Source organism: Brachionichthys hirsutus, unplaced genomic scaffold (genome assembly GCF_040956055.1).
Source record: "Brachionichthys hirsutus isolate HB-005 unplaced genomic scaffold, CSIRO-AGI_Bhir_v1 contig_796, whole genome shotgun sequence".
NCBI lineage: Eukaryota > Metazoa > Chordata > Actinopteri > Lophiiformes > Brachionichthyidae > Brachionichthys > Brachionichthys hirsutus.
Genome location: NW_027180331.1, coordinates 241,706 through 261,881, shown reverse-complemented (window position 1 = coordinate 261,881; position 20,176 = coordinate 241,706). Strand labels below are relative to the sequence as shown.

Below are 20,176 nucleotides of genomic sequence, written 5' to 3'. Positions count from 1 at the left end.
CTCACCTGCGATCCTGAGCACGGCTCTCTCCGCCGGATCCAGAACCGATCCTCCGTGGATTGTTCTCTTGGACCGCTCATGTCTGGGCAGGTTCCAGGGCAAAGTGTCCCCGGGTGCAGGTGACGCAGACCCAGATTTAACGCTGTAATCGTCCTCATCTGAGAAATCCGCCGAGGAAGACATGGAACCATGAAGGGAAGGGTTCCCCGAACTGGAGCTCTGCGAGACAAAAGAAAACGGGGATGATGATGATGAAGAAGAAGAAGAGAAATCACAACGGCTGTGTTGTTTTCATACCGCGCAGGAATAGCGCGCACAAATCCCACTTCTTTCTCACCATCGCGGGTCAAAGTGCGTAATGTGAGCGGAAAGGTGTGAGGATGGAACAAGAGCCACCGGGTCGCAAAGATCCATAACAATGAACGACTGAGCCCAATGAAGCCAATGTGAAATCAATAGCATCTGGCTCCCCCGCCAGGTCGTCGGTAAGACTTACCACTGCGTACATGGAGAGCTGTCAGTTGGAAGAAAAACAAGAATCCTATTTTGCGCGTTATTTGCTTCCACCCTTCAGTCCCGTGTCTCGTGCGCCACAGGGGAAAGGTACCACGCCCTTGGAGGGATGCGAGCTCGTCCCTTATCCGAGCAATAAGGATGTGGGTGATGTCAGATCTCCAGAGGGCTGTATGGATGGCACGATGTGTGTGTGTGTGTGTGTGTGTGTGTGCGTGTGCGTGTGCAGCCGAGGCAGAGCTGGAACGTGATGGGAGAGCAGACTGCATGTCTCAGCGCGTCACACCCGGTAGACAACAGCAGCAGGATCCACCAGTGACGCGGCGCTAGAGCGCCATCCACGCACTGGGGTTCGGCTTTGTGGCATCCGAAGCACGGAGCGAATAAGGGCTGCCACAGAGTAGATTAGAGAGAGTAGCCGGCCGATGGGACTGGACATGATTCCATATCTGCTTACATGCATGCATGGGGTATTATTGACATTGGGTGCAATTACACTAATTGCCTGAGAGGATGAGCGCGCACACTAGGGATTGTACCTGAATTAAATATGCTTAATCCGATTTACAGTTAAATCCAAGAAAATCTCTCAGGTAAATATAATAAAAGAAAAAACTGGACCAATAAATTCATTTTGTGGAGGGATTGTCTAAATATGTAATTCTTTCTTGAATATTTTCCAGACTTTCATGTTTCTAAATTCCAGTAACACTTTGCTCACAGAGAAAATGACCAATGAATGACTTTGTTGCGATTTCCTGCTGCACCTTGACACACCTGACATTGAGCAACAGAGCTAATCTAGGTAAACACAGCCTGATGGGAGAGGAGCGGGTGGAGCATTGAGTGGAAACAACTCATTTGCTTGATGGTGAAACTGTAAAGGGAGAACAACCTGCTGAAGATGTCAGCGCTCACCGTGCATTTTAAAGACTTCAAGATTGTCATGGCAAAGTTAACCTGGAGCAGCAGCATGAAATATAAATGTCCGGAATATCAGGGCGACAGAATACTGTGTGTATCTGTGACGATCCGTTCTCAGTGCTGCTTTGGTGCTTGATGCAAGTTGCTATTAAAACAGCAGCTTTTTCAGCATTGCATCACTTTTCATTAGGATACAACTTGTAGCTGAAAAGGGAGCTTATTGTTTTGGCTTTCTATTTATTCATAATCCCAACCACTGAATGGGGAATATTTCCAGATTCTATTCAAAAGGATACTCACGATTATGAAAGCTGTTATTATTTGTTGAATCCAAATGGTCACCTGCATCCATCATTGCTTTATTTTGTATTATCTAATGTCCTTTCCACTGTAGCTGTTACTGTTAACCGTGACATGACTGGACTGTCCGCTATTGTTTGTTACTTTCATAATAACAATAATTTTGATCAAGCAAAATACTCTAAATTGACCTTTTTGGTAAATGAGGATTTCCTGTTCAATGCAAGTAAAAGGGGTGCAAATAAAATATTCAGTTCATGAGCAGATGCGTTAATTTCACAAATGCAAAGCCAATCTGGAGACTTATATGTTGTCAGTGCTGCCCACATTGTTCTAGTGCATAAAATAATATAAAATGAATACACAATTCTCATCTTGGACCTCTTGGGACTCAACACATCTCCAAGCTTCCACTCTTGTGGTTGAAGGGACACATGAAACTCCGCTGCCTTTTGTATTATCAGAAAATCAATGCAGGACTGCAGACGCTCAAATCTGACCTGCTTGGGCATGTATCGACACATTTTGAAACATTGTGTGGATTTTTACAAGAAAGTATTTCAAATATCAGGCGGTATGACTGACAACTGTAACACACAGACTCTTCTCTACGATTAGGTCAGATTAATTTGTGTTTGCTGACATTTCAAACTAAAAGCACAAAGAATTTGTGACTGATATCTAGAGTATTGCAGCACAACAGGGAATTGCAGCATCATCACACAGATCAATGGGTTCCTTTGAGCAATCAGTTCAAAATTGCCGTGTCAAATTTCATACAGGAGTAAGAACTACAAATGTTGTAGGCAGAGAAGTCGTGATGGACATGTCATATTCTGGATACTATAAATGACACACCCACCAGTAGAACACCAGAACTCTCAAAGGAACCCGAGTCTTCTTGGTGCAGTGTGAAAGCACCCTTAGTGATTTAATAAAAGCTGGATGTGATTATTACTATTTCCGCTGGTCAGAGCAACGTGGCTTAAAGAAAGACCGAAATAAGCATCCAGGCGGGTTTCAATCGCGTTTAGCCGAGGTCCTGCTTCTTCAGCTCTGAGTTCCTGTGGTCATATTTCCTTCCAGGAAGAAGAGGATCAATATATGGGTCCAGCATATTTTCGGCCTCACCTTACATTTTAACAGCACTATCCGAACTGATAAAGGTTGTTAGGATGGAGCGCATAATGCAGTTTGGAAGCAGTGCAGCCAATTCACAGAGAGACATGGCGAAAATGTGAAGGCCCAAAAACTGTATCGCGTTAACAAAGAGCCAAGCTATTCATATCCAGAGCCACAAGAGCAGCCGTGTTCCACACCAACGCGAGAACCTGCTCATGGGATTTGAACAGAGTGAGGACGAATTCCAGTATAAAAGTTAAGATGGCTGCAGACAAAGGCACAGTGAGCAGAAGTCACTGAATCTGTTAAAGGGAAGGATTGGATGGGCATCAGTAAAAACACGTTTGTTAAGTGTTACCATAACTTATTTGTATGTGCCCTGATAAAGACTAACTGATTGAATAATTGATTGATTTTAAAGAGTCAAATTGTTTATGATCTATCGGTTAAATTCCAAGATTAGCATGAAGAAATGGCATGCTGATACAAAAATACTGGAGCAAGTATAAAAGTTTATAATAACTTCAAGTAAATATTGTAAAATAAATACTTCCTTTATTATTTAAAACTTTTTTAGAATATCTAAAGGAGAGAGTGTTAAAGCTCAGTTTGGATGTGTCCACTGTACATTTGAAATGAGTCTTAAAATAATCTTGAGATTCTTCTTATTTGTGTTAAACCTTCCAGTTTCATATATTTGAAGATAATCTGGGAAAATGCCTTTTGTAATATATACTTATTATAATTAATCAACACATACACACACACACAAAAAGTCAAGAAGATACAACAACAACAACAACAAATGTAATTTCATTGTAATGATAATATTATCCTTGAAGAGCTGGATTACGACCTGGAAGCAAGTACCGGTACTTTTCTGTGCCCTTACAGAATCCTTACCAGGATCAAAAGCACACTGATGCCCCCGAGGAGGGGCATTAATCAGGATCACAGCTAAATGGGTACCTACATGTTTGCGTGTGGGGGTGACTTGTACAGACTGGTAAAATTCTGGCAGGACTCTCTTCTTCATTTTGCGTTTTCTTAGACCAGATGAGGATTCTGGGTCGCTCTCAGGAATTTCCACCAGTTTGGGCTTTTCCTCAGACATTCGAACATACATGCTCCTTCTCGCCTGACGTGGACTGTGCCTGAAGCCCTGAAACATGGACAGCCATCAAGCTTGCAACAAATAGGATTTCAGCCAACAATAGACATTGAAAGTGTTTATTAAGACATGATCATCGTGTGACTCGGGTTTCTTAAATGAGGAAAGTAGCCATTGTGATTCTCCAGGAGTTTCAGGAAAATATGATATATCAAAAAATCAAATAGAGAAGAAAAACAGATTTTTCAATGCAACCTGATGATGTATTGTTTTCTTCCTTAGATCATCTCTGTTATGTTTCTTAAGTCCATCAATAAAAGCAATTTATTGTTAATGTTAGTTCCAGTTGACTGTTCTCCACCAATAAGGACCAACAACTAGCGCGCTATTTTGTCCTTGAACAGGATACTGAATCCAGGTACACTAAGCCGCTAGGGATTCAGTGTCCTGTGGACACTGAACATGCAAAACAAATAGCTTTATTTTTTGGCAATGGTGTATTAAATCAAGTATAATCTATAGTACTATATCTAAGGAGCCTCTAAGACATTTTTAATAAGTAAATAATTCATGTTTATAAGTGTTCCTTGGATTGCTACAATTACCTATAGGTTTATTGTGCAGCAATCCAACACTGGAATTAAGTCTCTTGCTGTTCTACAGAATAAGCTAGAATTCGATTTTTGTCTTTCCATGCATTTTGATACATAACTGAAAATGACGGAGTTTTATTTTGAAAGCACAGTGCGTAAAACGGAAACGCTTGGGCGTCTTCATAATAAAGCATCGTATAGCATCAAACATGATGATAAATAGAAGCATCATGAGGCAGGGTGGGTTTTTCCATTGCTCACTAAACACCTCTGATAATACACTGTGAAGAGTTTCAATCTTCCATAAAGAGTGAGTCTGCAAAATAAGACCATTATTTATTGATAACACATGCATGCGCATTGCGCACTTCACAATCCCTGAATAGATACGCAGTTCAGGGAAAGTTCAAAGAAACCGGCTTTTGGTGATTATATATAATATTATCACATTCATTTAAAAAAAAAAATGTTGTAGAACGTGAACAATCTCACACGTTTGACTTTCTTTGTCTTTATGACATTACAGAGGATCCACGCAAACCCTTAATGAAGAAGTTAATCCTACCTCTGAGCGAAAATGATGTGATCGCAGGCCAACTATCCGGGACAAATAACAGGCGTTAGAATCACATGTTAATGGACTCATCCAGGAGATATAAACGTTTATATTCAAATCAGAGCAACTCAAGACATTTAGCAACAAACTATGACAGTCCAGTCATTGTTAGTGCGATGCTAAACGCCGAGGTTCGCGTCTTACACCGCGTATTTATGGGCAGGCTACACTATAATAATAATAACAACAATAATCTGACATACTGAATACATCTAGAACATGACGCGCACACACGCACGAGCTGTCGGCTGGCCTGCGCGACACTCACCGCGGCTCTTGGTGCGTCCGGAAAGCGCCGATTTCATTGGATGCTTTCCATTGCGAAGCCTCCGATGCCAGCAGCAGAAAAACAAAATTGTCGATACAGTCCCGAGCAATAACAGCAATAAAATCAACGCGCACTGAAGGCTGTACGGCCTCAGCAGGACCAGAAAGACCGCAGCAATCATCACGAGGCGGTGCGCAGGACGGATCCCGCAGCAGCCGCAAACAGCAGCTGACTCCTCTCCTGCCGGTCTGTCGCTGGAAGCTGGACACGAGAAAAAGATGCTGATGACATTCGTGAAGCATCGCAGAGCAAATCGCGCCTTGGATCAAAGTATACACAAGACAGGCAATTGTGAGGCACAATGCATGACTCAGCAGAGACGCAAGTTTTATTTCTTTATTTATTTTCCAACAGCAGCAGGGAGTCAGCAGATTAACCTCTGCTGCAGTCAGATGCCCGTAAGGATAATGTGACACTAACAATAGACTTACATGATGTGCTGCCAGGGTGAATATTATACTAAATGTACCTTTATCCTTTTATCCTGTTGCTGGACTACATTATCATCATTGTTAATCTCACATTTTTGCCTGATAGAATGAAGTTTGACATCAACGCAGAATGTAGACTACCCCGTTTAAATGAAATAAGATAGCAGCTATGCACACATTCAGGATGCGGGAGAGGACAGAAGATGACTCACATCATGACCCCTTTGGAATTATTTTATATTTGGATGACACAGCATTCCTTTTCATTCGATGCGATGGAAGAACTCAAAGTGTGTTTTATTTGCAATCAAAAAAGGTTTTTCCCATTCCAAAATGTAAGTATCCATGCCGTATCTCATGCGATTATTATGTTATTAATAAACATGTAAATGTGTTTATATAATATGCAACAAGCATGTGAAGAAAACCAATACAACATACACATGAGTCTAAATCACGTCTGGTAAAAACCTTCATATTACGTGTTCGCTTACAGCACATGGTCTATTTGTGTGATGTCATATGTCCAGACAGGTTAATAATGAAATTGCATCAACATTGTTTTTTACAGAGCCCATAATGACAAATGTGCCTCAAGGGCCAATTCTTAGTTATTAGGAGGATGAGTGGTGATGAGTTAAAAAATATGTTTTTATTTGCAACAAATGAACACGTCTTCCCACTGATGTGATAGCAGTCAGGTCAAAGGTCGTGTGGCTTTTCTTACAATGAGCAAGTCATACAAATGTTTTGTCTGCATTGAACAGTGTCGTCAGAAATGGAGGGTCAACAGGAGGATTCAAATGCAGTAAATAAATGGAAACTGATCAAGTCAAATCCCAAATGTGTGTTCATGTGCTCTTGTTACAGTTTAAATGTCCCACGTAATCACAATGCAGTTATGTCAGTGCCGTTGCTCCATCTCTGCGTTCACCTCCAGCGTAGGTGTTCTCCTGCCTGGCCATCGCTCTGGGAGGTGATGGATCCGCGTCTGGCCTCAAACCGACACAAAGTAGTTCCAAGATTAGACGTTGATTTGCCTCAGCAACATTTAAAAAAATATGCTTCATTTCTGTTTAAAGCTACCGGTACTACTGAAGTATATTCTTTAACCTTAAAACCGCATTTGACAGAAAAAATATTGTCAGAAAATAATTAAATACTCAGTGACAAGGTATGTGTGGTTAAAGTTGCAGAAAGTAACGCGGAGTAGTAGTAACGCTCGATGTAACTACTACATTCTTCCTGGATTTTAAGAGTAGTGTCCTCCAGCATTCTGGTGCACGCTACTGCCCCTGGTGGCCAAAGGTTGTGTTACAACAACAGCGTTTGAAGACAGAGGAGACCAGCAGTTTGCCTCCCACCCGCAGACGGCGCTAAAGAGCAGAACTTTACTGGCGGCGAGAGGCGAAGAAGAATTGTTGCTTCGCTGAGTTTGTTGATAAATCTGCGTTACATCGTGGTAAATCGTAATTTATTTTTCTCTTCACGCAAATCGCATATGGTTTAATAAACCTAATTTCAGTTAAGACGCGTAAACTATATTTTACAACTACCGGGCAACGTTTAGCTGACATTGGCTAACGGTTAACCTAAATGCTAGCTAGCCATCTGGCACGAGGCGATGTATTTTGGTCAAGTCCCATTCAAATTAAATCTTTTTGTAACATTTACGATTTGTTGTTCGTGGTTGTTTAATCTGAGCCGCGTTAAGAGGCACATATGCACGGATTAACGGTAACTTGAGACGCTGTCGCTTCTCTGACACCGCATGCTCAAAGTTAGCACCGCGGCTTCTGAACTTCGCAATAGTTTTTCCTTCCTCAGGTAAATGTCTTCACCGGTTCAGTCGGACGAAGATGAGGCGGAAGACGTGGAGTTCGTGTCGGTAAGTAATGGGTCCGCTGTATCTGCTGGAAAATCGATTCAGTCTGGAATAACACAAGTTAGCATGATCTGAACTTCATAACAACATTTAATTCACTGAACAACACACACACACACCTGGAAGCAAAACAATATTCAGCTATTATCAAACAAGGGGAGATTGAAAAGCTCAGTTAAACAGATCTAAAGTGGGGTTTTTTTTAAATCCTGATTTTGAACACAAAATTCTACTTTTACTGGCTACTGTGGTCTTAAAAATATTCCCACCCCTAAATGGCGTCTCTCTTAGGAACATATCTTTACAAATCAAATTCTGTTCAAAGCCTGTCATAATGTGAGTCGAGGACTTTTGCCGTATTCTTTTACTTTAGCAGTAATTGATCTAAAGATCTTCAGTCCTGCATCATCACTGTGACAAATCCCATAGACATTCTATAGTTGGATTTCAATAGAGCAGATGTAGCACATCGACCCATGAACCATTTTTGAAACTGCATTATTCACTAAAAAATAGGACTGCGCCTTAGATCTGGGAAGCATCTCACGTACCTTTTTGTATTGAGTTTTTATAATTGTTCTTGTTCAATCTGGTTACTGCACAGAAACTAATAAATCTAATATTTGTTTCTGGTCAACAATAATATACAAGAAGGGTAGAACAACTCTGCTTCCAGCTGTTGGTGCTGTTTCCTCATATTATGACTGCAGCTGAGGATTGTGACACTTGACACCGATGGGGCATACCATTATGACCACTGACGGGTGAAGCAAATAACGTCTCTTTATCGGGCACCCTGATAGTGGGTGGGACGCATTCGGCAGCACATGAACATTTTGTGCTCAAAGTTGCTGAGTTAGAAGCAGTATTAGCTCATCTTGCTGAAGAAGTTCCTGCTGGCTCTGGTAGGAATGTGCACAGGAACACAAAGAGTTTAACTTGGACTACAAAGTCCCAGTTGTAGTCCAATCGAGCGTCTGTAGGAGGTGCTGGAAAAAACGGGTCCATTCCATGGAGGCCTCCATCTCACAACGGAGAGGACTTAGTGGATCTGCTGCTAATGCTTGGTGCTCCATACAGCAGCACACCTTGATGTGTCAGGGGGGGGGATCAATAATGTTATAGCTGATCGGTGTATCGCCTCATCTTTTGTAGGGCATTTCGGAATTATTAGCCACAAAATATAGATGTGTTAAATGTCATTAAATGGTCTTGTGCTTGTTTCAGGAGGGCCCTGCCAAACCAGTATTGGAATATATTGATCTTACGAGCAGTAGTGAGGATGAGGGATGCTCGTCGAGCACCGTGAGTGGCTGAATTTTATTATTATTAAATGATGTCAATACTTGTGTTGGTTTTTCCTGACGTCGCGTTTTATTCTCTTTTAGCTGGAAGATCAATTCACCTGCGATAAAGCCAGAGTCAGCTCCACCCTGGACAGACTCGCACAGCAAGTGGCTCACGAGAAAAGACAAAGAGCAAATAAATGCCGAGCGTTCAAGGTGGAGATTCTTACTCGTGTTTCCATCCAAACATTTCTATGTATTCTGTTTGACGGCTACACTGGCGAAGGGAACTTGTACCGTCTCTGCTGGCTCTACTTTGAAAAATCATGCTATAGCAAGAAATATATAACAAAAACTTGGTGTGATATTGATGCAATATATTTGACTGCGGTTCAGTACTCTGAACATGGAAACGCTGAGTCTGTGTTGTAGCTTCAGGGTTGTTAAAACTTCATTAACAACCCTTTGTACTTTAGCTGCTCCGTAAAAGAACTTGACTTTTCATGCTGTTTGTGTGGGGAGTCTTGTCGGTCCAGTTGGAGCAGCAGCAGCGCCACCCTGTGGGCTTAATGGAAAATTAAAAGTTTATCACCAAAATTACAATTATAGTTTGTTTGTTTCATCTGAAATTTGTTTATCTATCAAATAATTTATAAAGATGGTGGGACATTTAATTTTATGTGTCTTTTTTTTTTTGTTTAGGAGAAGCAGATCCTTCAAAAAGCTCACCGGCAGCAGGAGCTGGCGTTGAGTTCAGCTACTGGCTCCAATCAAGAAGCAAAGCGCTGCGTCGACATGTGGTTAAAGATGCCAGGTGCCTCCTCCTCCTCATTCAGAATCCTCTTCCATAGTAGCCTGTGTTTTTACATGTTTACCTGCCCTATGTTTATGCCGCTGCACGTATTCTTTACGCTGCTCTTTTGTGGTATATCGAGGCGTTAAACCTGGAGTGCTCAGTTCTGCTTCTAGAAGACACAGACCTGTTTTTCGTCCGGGGAATTCTTCAACCCACACGTGTCCAGTTATAAGTTGTGGTCGAGCTTTTGACAATGTGTCGCTCCTGGAAGGGCACCTTAAAAGGTACTCCTATATCCTCAGAATATTTGGAACAACTTTCCTGAGAGCAGATGTTATTCTAAAATGCCGTCTGCTTAGGTTTGACCACTCTCCGTGTGACCCGACCGTCAGCCTGAAAGGATGTCCGTCCGAGCTGTTTGGCTGTGCTGCCTGTGGTCAACACTTTCTGACCAAAAAGGAATGGCAGACGCATCTCGAGTCTAAGGTCGCGGCGCTTTCCTGACCGGTGTCGTGTGGTCCTTGCTCCAGAGAGGAAACCTGTGGCGACTCATTCTGGGTTTTTTTTGTTACCAGGTGTCCTCGTCCACCCCAGACAGCCACAGCTTCACCCTGACCTATCAGCGCATCGTGTGCTTCGCCTGTCCGGCCTGCTACCTTTTCTTCAACCTTCGCGACGAGTGTCTTCAGCACATGTCGGACAAAAACCACTTTGCAGAATCGCTCGCCATGACTGGTGAGGTTTACTGGCATCGTGTACGTCTTTTATTAAAACTTGACACGTCCAAATGTCAAGAGCTGAGGTTAGAAAGGAATTTGAAGATGGTGATGTTGAGCAATTTTCTATTTAATCTCTGGGACTGTAGAAACCTCCCACCTGATTTAATTTGTGCTTTTTCCGTAGGATGCTGAATAGACGTAATAATTATATGAGCGACGTATTTGTGTCTTTATTTTTCTCTTCGTCAAGAACCCAGAGGACGCGCGCTGCCTGTTCCCATCCCACAATATGTGAAGAACCACCTCATCGGTTTGTGCAAGGCTGTGATGTTCCGGGTCCAATGCTCGCTGTGCTACAAAGTGCTGACCTCGCATCCTGCAGCTCAAGCTCACTTTAAGTATGTTTTAGAACTTCGTCTTCTTTGTTCAAATAGAAGACGTTAAATTTTTTTTTTGTTTTGCAGCACTGATTGTTCCTCCTCCCCCCCCCCCCCCCCCCCCTCCTCTTTTTTTTCTTTCTTTTTGGACAGTGTGAAATGCAGACAAGGTTGTGCTGTGGCTAAAGCTGACAAGACGGTAACGCAGGTGATGGAGGAGCTCCGGGTGCGAGGACAGTGCTCCCTCTGCTGTCAGCTCTTCTTTCAAGAAGCTGACATTGAGATGCACGAGAGGTCGACCCTGCACCACGTGGAGATCAACCAAACAATGGAGAAAGCAGTCCTCCAGCACTGCAGGTTTAGCGAAGCTCAACGGACGCCGGACGCTGCTGAGGCACGGGGGGGAACGCAGCCTCCTTCTTCTCCGAGGAGACACAGGAAGAGGAGCAGCTGTTTAGGATTTCCAGCCAAACGGCAGAGACTCGGCGCCGATGTGGACGTCGTCAGCAGCGGCAGGAATCCCACAGAGTGGCGCTGCGAGTGCGGCCTGCGATTCTCTGAAAAGGCTGCGGCCAGGAAGCACCTCCTGTCCGTGAACCAGATTTTCCATCAGTGCGGCGTGTGCGGCAAACACACGGGCGAGTCCTCAATCGCTCGTCTGCACATGAGCCGCTTTCACGGCGGGGCTCATCTTTCCAACTTCCTCTTCTACTGCTGCCAGTGCAGAGTTGAGTTGCCTCTATACGAAGACGCCTCGGCGCACGTGTTGCAAAAGCACAGCGGACACACCTACTTCGGCGAGCTGGAAGTCGCTGGGGAGGCCTCCGCCGCCGCCTCCGAGGCCAGGCCGTCCACCAGCACGCGGCAGCCGTCGCCCGCTCGGTGCACGGTCCCGCAGCAAACGGCGGCGCAGGCTCCCGTGAAGACGGAGCAGGCCTGGATGTGCAGGATGTGCGAGGACGTGTTTGACTCGGAGGACGACGTCCGCAAGCACTGCAGTGACGTCGGCAGCCACAGCTATCAGAGGTACATGTGTGGCCACTGCCCTCAGAAGTTCTTCAAGGAGTCCACCATACGCAGGCACTGCGCCAACGAGCACGGCGGGCACGTCCGGAGCCGCCACTACTGCGGCCTCTGCGACAGCATGCAGTTCCAGTCCGAGGGCGAGTTTCTGGGGCATTACGAAAGTGTCCACAGCAACGACTACTACCGCGTAGACGAGGGCGGGGGCGTTCAGCCTGCGGTGACCGGAGGCGCCGGCCGGCCTGCGTGCCCGTGCCCGTGCCCGTGCATGAGCTCAGAGAAGAGCCCAGCGGAGATGAAAGCTGCCTACACGCAGTGCATGAGGGATCTGGCACAGGAAGGACGGTGTCGATACACGTGCGCTCCGTGCGATTTCACCGTGCCCTCCTACGCTCAGATGAAGACCCACGTTCACGTGAAGCACCCGGCTCTGAAACTGGATAAGAGCTTCGACATAGAATGCAGACGTTGCCGGGAGAGTTTTAGGGATGTACAGAGCTTCCATAAACACCATCACTTCCTGCACTGTTCCCTGGAACCCTGTGTGAGCGCCAGGAGTGTGAGCGGAGACGCCGCAGCAGAACCTCCCTCTGTAAAAACAATAAATGCCACGGAGATCAATCCAGACGCCAAAGGTAGAAGTTTTTTTTTACTTTTTGTCAGCCGCCTCTCTAAATTCAACATTTAATTCTGTTTTGATATTGTAATTTCAGAAATCGATGATGAGATGCTGCTGAAGTTTTTGAACATGGAGCAGACCATCAAAGCGACTGAAAAACTTGATGGTAGGCAACAAAACCCGGAGGCACAGAGGGAAAAGCAGCCTTCGTGCTCTGAGCTATTCCTTTCCAAACACGGCGGGACGGACGTTTCGCTCTTCTGGTCCCCCCGCCGGCCTTTGCTTTGAGCTTTGATAAATATATTTATGTTACATATATGTGCTGACTTTGCGACGGAAAGAAGGAGGCTAAAATGCATTTAATGGAATAATCCAAATTTGTAGAGCCACTGAAGCCCCAGAGATTAAGTTTACTTCATTTAAATGTTGCCTTTCTTCATCCCGTCGGCCCAAACTGCAGACTATCCACTGTGTCCACGGATGTATTTGAGCTCTGAGCTTCATCTTGTTCATTGTGTTCTGTCACAGATGATGAAGACGAGATGAATGGGATGTCTGAAGAGGAGAGAGAGTCAGCAGGTGAGTGTCTTGGGCTTTAAGATGACTGATTTAAAAAAAAAATACCTAATTTATTTCAGTATGGGGTTAGCAGGAGCTAACGTAGCATTGCCAGTTTCTCCATTGACCCGGTCCCAAGCCCGCATAAATGCAGAGAGTTACGTCAGGAATGGCATCCGGCGTAAAAATGTGCCAAATAAAACCCAAACTAATGCAAATCGGCATAAAGCCATTCCGGATCGGTCGAGGGCCGGGTTAACGGCAGTCAGCAGCGTTGTTAATCCACGGGACGCTGCTGGACATTGGATTAATGTGGGTGTAAGACGGAAAGAAGAAGAGACTGGTGGAAAGGACGGGGTGAAGTGGAGGAGTGTGATTTGCTGTGGCGACCCCTCATGGGACGAGCTGGAAGACGGTTTATTTTATGCATCAATGTCCTGTTAGAGCACCGTGTTTTATATGAGCCGGTGGTAGTGCATGCGTAATGTCGCACGAGGTTAAAGTGCTTTTTTTACAGCAGTCTCTGTGGTGGTGTGTTTTAGACTCGCTGTAACCTGACTCTCGTTCTCTGCTCTTCTTCTAGAGTTACAGGAAGCTCTTAAGAGAAGTCTGCTGGAGTTTTAAGGACCGGATGAGATTCATGTTTCTGTTGCACAAACGTGTGTTCAGAATACATTCAATAAATGCTAGTTGTTGCTATGTCTATTTTGTCTATTTATTTGTTTTATACCATGAAATCAGCGGCTGATTTCACGCAGCCTGTGTTGTGAAGGCATTTTGCTGTGTTGACACATTTTCTATAGATGGCTCAGATGACACTGCTACACACACACACCACGGCTAATCTTTGGACCTCAGTGCTGCAGCCTCGGCGTCTACTCTAGTGCATTGAACGCACCATAGTGCAGAAAGTTGTCGTCCAGCTCTTTGCGCGTTTCTTCGTGCTGACATCGAACTCATTTGTGCACGACTGATGGACGCAAGCAACAACCCAGCACTGAAGCACCTTCTGCTATTTAACAACTTTCATAATGTAACTATAAAAGGCATAGAATGGTAAATGGACTGCAGGGCTTTTGCACCTTCACAGTGTCAGCGCTTCACATTCGGTCTCCCACTCCCACTCCAGTGGGCGAGTGCTTCCATGCAGGGCGCTGCCAGGCCCACGATCGGGTGACTGTGAGTGGGTTTTGTCTCAGATGAGTGTTTCCAGGGCAGAAATGAGGAAGATAATGCCTTTCTGTTCCTCTGCATAAAGTTCTAATGTGTCATTTTTTCGTTGTGAAATTTCTTTATTTTTTTCATAATAAATTTTTTTTTACTTGGAGCCAGATTTCCACCCTATAATGATTATTATAGCAGCTGCAAATATTCCCGTGGACCCGCTGCACGCTGTCCTCGGGGGGGGGGGGGGGAGTCGCAGCCCTCTTCATAATCGATGAACTGGTGAAAGGATTACTGGACGACGTGGACAGCGGCCGCAAGCGGCTGATGGCCCTGCACGCAGCCTGCGTGGCCGAGGCCTCGACCGTCCCCGTTGACCAGAAGTTTCAGGCTTTGGTGATTGGCTGCGCTCTGGAGGACCAGAAGAAGATCAAGCGGAGGCTGGAGACTTTGCTGAGGAACGTTGACAATGCTGAGAAGAGCATCAAAATGGTGGATCACCAAAAACTAGAGGAACCAAAATCCAATGGCTGCCAATAACATCAAATAAACATTGTCTCAATGCTACACTGACCATGGCGTTGTATCTCAGAGCCAATGTAATCGGTCAGACCGTACGTGTAGCAAGTCCTTATGGGGCCAACAATACAGTAAAGAAACAAACGACCTCTTTGTGTGAAGGAATCATGAAGCTGTGGATTTTAGGTCATTTTTGCCCAAAGCTGCTTTATGTCTGCATTTCTGTCACAATAAAGACAACATTCTTTAAATGTGTTCTTTCATCCACTGTCAATCAATCGCACTCTTCAGAAGAAGCCTCCCCTGCTGAGGATGAATGGCGTGGTTGACCTTGGATTAAGATTATTTTGAAGGGTGAAAAATCTCTCCCTTCAGTGGCAAGAACTCCTTATTTAACTGTTACAGGCTTTACCATCTTTCACCGACACCACGAACAGCTGTGAAATTATTTCCTATGATGACATGCAATCAGGAATTGTCCATACTGTTGTACTGTTGTGTTGCATTGTGATTGTAGTGGCAGAAGAGTTGTCATTGAAATTACAAACAAGCACATTCAAGAAACAAAAGTTGCTTTATTAATGTCAGATTACCATGAACCCATTCCCAACAAACACAAATCCCAAATTCTGACAGCAAAACCCAATCTGGATTCTTTGTCTGACTGACTTCCTAAATGTTTTGAATAGTTTAATGAAGTCATGTGTGGAAAAAAGTAACATAATAAAACACAAAGATTATTACCGGTACAACACCTGAGTGGCAGCACACGAGCATGGTAAGTTTTAACTTAAGGTTCCTTAAGATTACATTGTCATTTTAGATAAGGTGCACTAAAGGCCATCAGTAAAAATGCAAAATAAACACAAAGTTACAAATGAGAGACAGCCTGAGGAACATGTACAGATTTAGTGGACCGACCATCGGACAAAGAGGAAGAGGAGCAGAGATTAAAACACCTAGTGGTGGAGCATGTGGACATTAAAAGGCAATGCGGCGTTACAAACACGCTTGGACATTCAATGATGTGGAGAAAAGGCTTGCATGCAGTTATTCAGCACGTTTGACATGTAGAGGAGTCTAAAAACATGGATACAGAAACGTTCTCAAGGCTGGTTGATAGTCAAGACTCAAAACTGAACCAAAGCTAAAGAAAAGCTCAGCTACGTGTGAAACATGTCAACGAATGCAACCAAAAACACGATGAGGTGACCGAGTGAAGTCCAGGGCTTTTAGAAAGTCTTACAATTTGATTGTGTGAAGAAGTAGTGTTCACAGACTATTCTGTATCTGGTTTGAATTATTCTTTATTTGGTTGTACTATTTTCATGTTACATCCATACTGCTATATTTCACCACAGCTCAGAAGAGAGTACATTTTGGCACTATGTCAACACTTCAGTTACAATATCACTCGGCACGGTTTGATTCATACAAAAATACTTTGCAGAGAATAAACTCTGCATTCCATAAAGTTCTTTCCAGGATAAACAGCATAGTTTGAACCATATTCTGGGGACACTTGGAAAAATATGGTACAAAATCATTTGAGCATCTTCTACAATACATGCAGATATATTGCACAGTTGAAACGTCAAAAATAGAATAAGTTACCGTCATGTCAGGTTTATTTAGGGCATCATTAAATTCAGGAAACAAACATGCACTGTGGTTGCAGTTGTTGTTGTGACTCAAGAGTGTACGAATGTTGGTTTTGTGCTCAGATCATTGATTAATAACCAAAGCTGAATCAAAGGAAATGCAACCGTCAGCGGGTGGAAACAACTTAAGGTTCAGAGTAAGCATTGGGTTATTACAGCATTATAACACAATTCCCCAGTCAGTGCGGTCTTTGGTGTCCAAATGTGTCAACCTCCACAGAATATGCACACTGACCAACCTACCGGTGCTCACGGAAACGAGTCGAGTCTACCTAGAGAAGGCTGCAGCTTCCGAAAGGGTTTTTACTCTTCTTGGTCCTTTGCTTGTTCGGTCGCAAAGCGATGATTTCTCTGCCGTTGCCGGAGCTCTGGTTGCAGATATTACTACTTGTGGTATTAAAAACACCTTTAGGAAAACACACATCATGATTCATGTCACCCTACTGATGGAAGACAAAGTGCAACATAAAAAGTGATGAACAGACTTCGGCTTTTACCTATTTTATTGCTCGTTGAATGGACAACGTCTGTCTCCTCTGCTGTTTGTTGTTTGAGTCGCTGAAGATACTTGTCAGCCAAGTACCTGAAGACTAAAGGTAAGACCAGCAGAAGTGTTACGGTGGTGATATTCAGACAGACTCCCGGACACACTTTCAATCGCTCACCCTCGGTGACGTTAAGGTCCTCTTTAACTGAAGCGCGATAAAATCTCAGCTTCAGCCTTTTGGCTAAAGCTTCTGCCTCCTCACTGCGAGTAGTAAAGTCAGAGTAAAGAAAAGACAAAGACGTTGTCGTAATAACCGTTTAGCCACGGCGCTGTGCGCCATCGCTTTGCTGCTCCAGAGCGACTTTTATTACTCACTTCTTTATCACGGTCTTTTCCAGCAGGTCGATCTTGTTCTGCACTAGGACTGTGGGAACGTCTCCGACCTCTGCCTCCACCTTCTCCCTCCAGCTGTCAATCGCTTGAAATGAATCCCCGTCTGTGGTAGAGAAGACGAGCACGCATGCTTGGGCACCTGGAATGCAAGGCAAGACACCGACTTGTCATTTTATAAAGCTTTAGAACACGTGTTCTATAGTGCTGCCATATAAACAATGGATCTCCTTTGAACATTGCGACCAGAAAGCCAGTCCATGTGAATGTCACACGGCCAGTCAACCATGAAATCTGTGACAGACGAAAACCTCAGCCGTCGGGCGGGTCAGTGCCACGGAGCAGCCGCTGTGGGATCTTACCGCGGTAGTAGGCCTTGGTAATAGCGTCAAACTCCTCCTGCCCAGCCGTGTCCCACAGCATCAGGCGCACCTCTTCATCATTTACCCTACAACCACGCAGAGAGGTTTCAGAGTCATTTGTCAACAGCATCCATCCCGAAATATCATCTGCATTCATCTATTTGTTTGTTTGTTAGCGACATAACTCGAAATGTTATACAAAAGAAAAGAAGATACACAGAAAGTTATGCCTGGTCAACACTGACTAAAGCGTCACTATTCCGTACGATAGCGCTGCAGTAGCGCGTAGCTTACAGTAGCGCGTAGCTTACAGTAGAACGTAGCTTACAGTAGCACGTAGCCTACAGTAGCACGTAGCTTACAGTAGCACGTAGCTTACAGTATCTGCCTCTCCAGAAAGTCCACTCCGATGGTCTTTTTGTAGTCCTTCGTGAAGACGCCCTTGCAGTAACGCTGGATCATGCTAGACTTGCCGACGGCGCCGTTGCCGACGACAACCACCTTGATGGCCACTTCCATGTCCTCCTCCAACATGATTGCAGGTCAGTCTGATTTCTTTTCAGGTCCACTCTGGCTGGGGAGTTTCAGTAACGCAAGTCGAACACATATGCCACCTGTGAATGTGTAGAACAGGGGTGTCAAACTCATTTTCTCCGAGGGCCACATCAGCATTATGGTTGCCCTCAAAGGGCCACTTGTAAATGTAACATTGTGTAAATGTAACTAAATGTAATCTAATGTAAATAAAATGTAACTACTCTTTAACATGCTGCTAAATTACTACTACATACTTAATTAAATTACAAATATTACATATGCAATTGCATAGTTCTAAAAATATATCGATACCTTACTGCTGTAAAAATATCCGCTGAGGTTATGTAATCGCCGGCGTCTGTCTGTAATTTGTTCTTCAATATCTCCATTGATTATTGACCGATATTTAGGGAATTTAACACAGTCATGTAGGGTGGGGGGGCCTCCATCTCACCACTGAATATCATCTGGTTTGGGTCCAGAATGGAGTCAGCAACAAATATTTAATTTTATCATTAAAACCCCATTTACAGATTAAAAATCAGTCACAAATACACATTAACTCTGATTCACTTTTACTTTTCAGCATTTTACAGAGCTCTTGCGGGCCACAAAAAATGACGTGGCGGGCCACATTGGCCCCCGGGCCTTGAGTTTGACACATATGGTGTAGAGCACATGTGTCAAACCTGTCCAGTGGAGGGCCGAGACACTCCAGGTTTTCTTTCCAACCATCTCTCCAGCAGCTGATCTCACTAATGAGTTCCTTCTCTCAAATCAGAGGTGTTGCTAATTACGATCACCTGCTTTATTGGCCGGCTGGAAGGAAAACCTGGAGTGTCTCGGCCCTCCACCGGACGGGTTTGACACCCCTGGTGTAGAGTAAGCTAAACGGAACTGTGACATGACCCGTTTCGTTAAACAGCAGGAAAAGAAACCCGAGCCCGTCTCAGTCAGATATTCTCTCATGATTCTCTACGGTTTAATGTCCAGCGATTAAGCAAATAGTTTTAATTGACTCTATAATGGACAGTTCAGCATCTGACAAAACAGAGAATCTGAGACAAATATACTTCTTTTACATAACATGATTGCAGGGTTTCCAAAGAATTGCAATGCCCATATAAAATTAACTTTAGTATAGGGGCTATAAAACATTTCTCCCAGACAATGACTCATCTTCACAGACACTTTGCCCAGGCCTCAAAGCATCTCACAGTTAGAACCAATATTTATACACAAAGAAAATACAAAAATGCCATGAAATGTAATTTGTCATTATGCTCGAAATGGTGTTTCCAAAGTGAGTAATGAGTGTTAGATGAGTCACCTTGTTATTTCCTCTTGGTCAAGATGTGACCTCTGTGAACAGAGGCTGGAAAACGTTCAGGTGACAAGTCATGGTTAAATGCTAAGTGGAAAATGTTTCCGTGCTCTGACATCGGCGGGGAGACTCATGCCTGCATATAAACTCCTACCTGCTCAAGCACGTTCCGACCAGCATCAGATGAGCGAAGCAGCTGGCCAGCCCGCCATCACATAACTCCGACACCGCCTCTGTGGCAACGCAAGGCGCGCGTGACACTGATGCTAAGGTTACTGAGCTAAGGTTAGCAGCTTTTCACAGGAAAAAAAAAGCCTCCCCCTTCACTCGCTAATGGCATTTAACTTGTGACTGCGCAGACCGAATGCTCGCTAGCTCAGACTGACATTTTAAGTTTCATTAACTTCGACAAGAAGGTAAAATATCAGACAATTCCGGGACGGAAAAAACGACGCTATCCTTGCGTTCCAGCTAGCGACAGTACATTGCGCGTGAGAGCAGCGAAGTAGGCAAATGGCTCGTTCGCTCATG

The 20,176-nt window shown here is 44.2% G+C and overlaps 2 protein-coding genes across 2 annotated transcripts; one reads left to right on the top strand and one right to left on the bottom strand.

Annotated features, from left to right (window-relative positions):
• The first annotated feature begins 7,769 nt into the window (after positions 1–7,769).
• LOC137913003 (E3 SUMO-protein ligase ZNF451-like) lies at positions 7,770–13,856 on the top strand. The gene is made up of 12 exons (XM_068757135.1): positions 7,770–7,826; positions 9,051–9,128; positions 9,212–9,325; positions 9,812–9,923; positions 10,045–10,189; positions 10,265–10,391; positions 10,481–10,640; positions 10,875–11,022; positions 11,155–12,659; positions 12,738–12,809; positions 13,172–13,222; positions 13,785–13,856. Exons 1-12 carry the CDS (start codon positions 7,770–7,772, stop codon positions 13,823–13,825), a joined length of 2,610 nt encoding a protein of 869 aa, XP_068613236.1. The 3' UTR covers positions 13,826–13,856.
• A 1,603-nt stretch (positions 13,857–15,459) lies between these two features.
• On the bottom strand, positions 15,460–19,922 carry LOC137912995 (ras-related protein Rab-23-like). The gene is made up of 7 exons (XM_068757128.1): positions 19,800–19,922; positions 18,164–18,398; positions 17,785–17,870; positions 17,408–17,564; positions 17,211–17,293; positions 17,043–17,135; positions 15,460–16,951 (listed from the first exon to the last, which is right to left on the bottom strand). The coding sequence occupies exons 2-7, from the start codon at positions 18,316–18,318 to the stop codon at positions 16,818–16,820; spliced, it is 708 nt and encodes a 235-aa protein (XP_068613229.1). The 5' UTR covers positions 18,319–18,398; positions 19,800–19,922; the 3' UTR covers positions 15,460–16,817.
• Between the last annotated feature and the right edge of the window lie 254 nt (positions 19,923–20,176).

What these genes read in the sequence shown, in the direction of transcription:
- LOC137912995 (XM_068757128.1), bottom strand. Translation starts at nt 18,318, where the DNA reads ATGTTGGAGGAGGACATGGAAGTGGCCATCAAGGTGGTTGTCGTCGGC. An exon ending in TACCAAGGCCTACTACCGCG is followed by an intron (nt 17,565 to 17,784) that starts GTAAGATCCCAC and finishes CTTGCATTCCAG; the next exon opens with GTGCCCAAGCATGCGTGCTC. An exon ending in TTCAACGAGCAATAAAATAG is followed by an intron (nt 16,952 to 17,042) that starts GTAAAAGCCGAA and finishes GTTTTCCTAAAG; the next exon opens with GTGTTTTTAATACCACAAGT.
- LOC137913003 (XM_068757135.1), top strand. Translation starts at nt 7,770, where the DNA reads ATGTCTTCACCGGTTCAGTCGGACGAAGATGAGGCGGAAGACGTGGAG. An exon ending in AGGGATGCTCGTCGAGCACC is followed by an intron (nt 9,129 to 9,211) that starts GTGAGTGGCTGA and finishes ATTCTCTTTTAG; the next exon opens with CTGGAAGATCAATTCACCTG. An exon ending in AGAGGAGAGAGAGTCAGCAG is followed by an intron (nt 13,223 to 13,784) that starts GTGAGTGTCTTG and finishes CTCTTCTTCTAG; the next exon opens with AGTTACAGGAAGCTCTTAAG.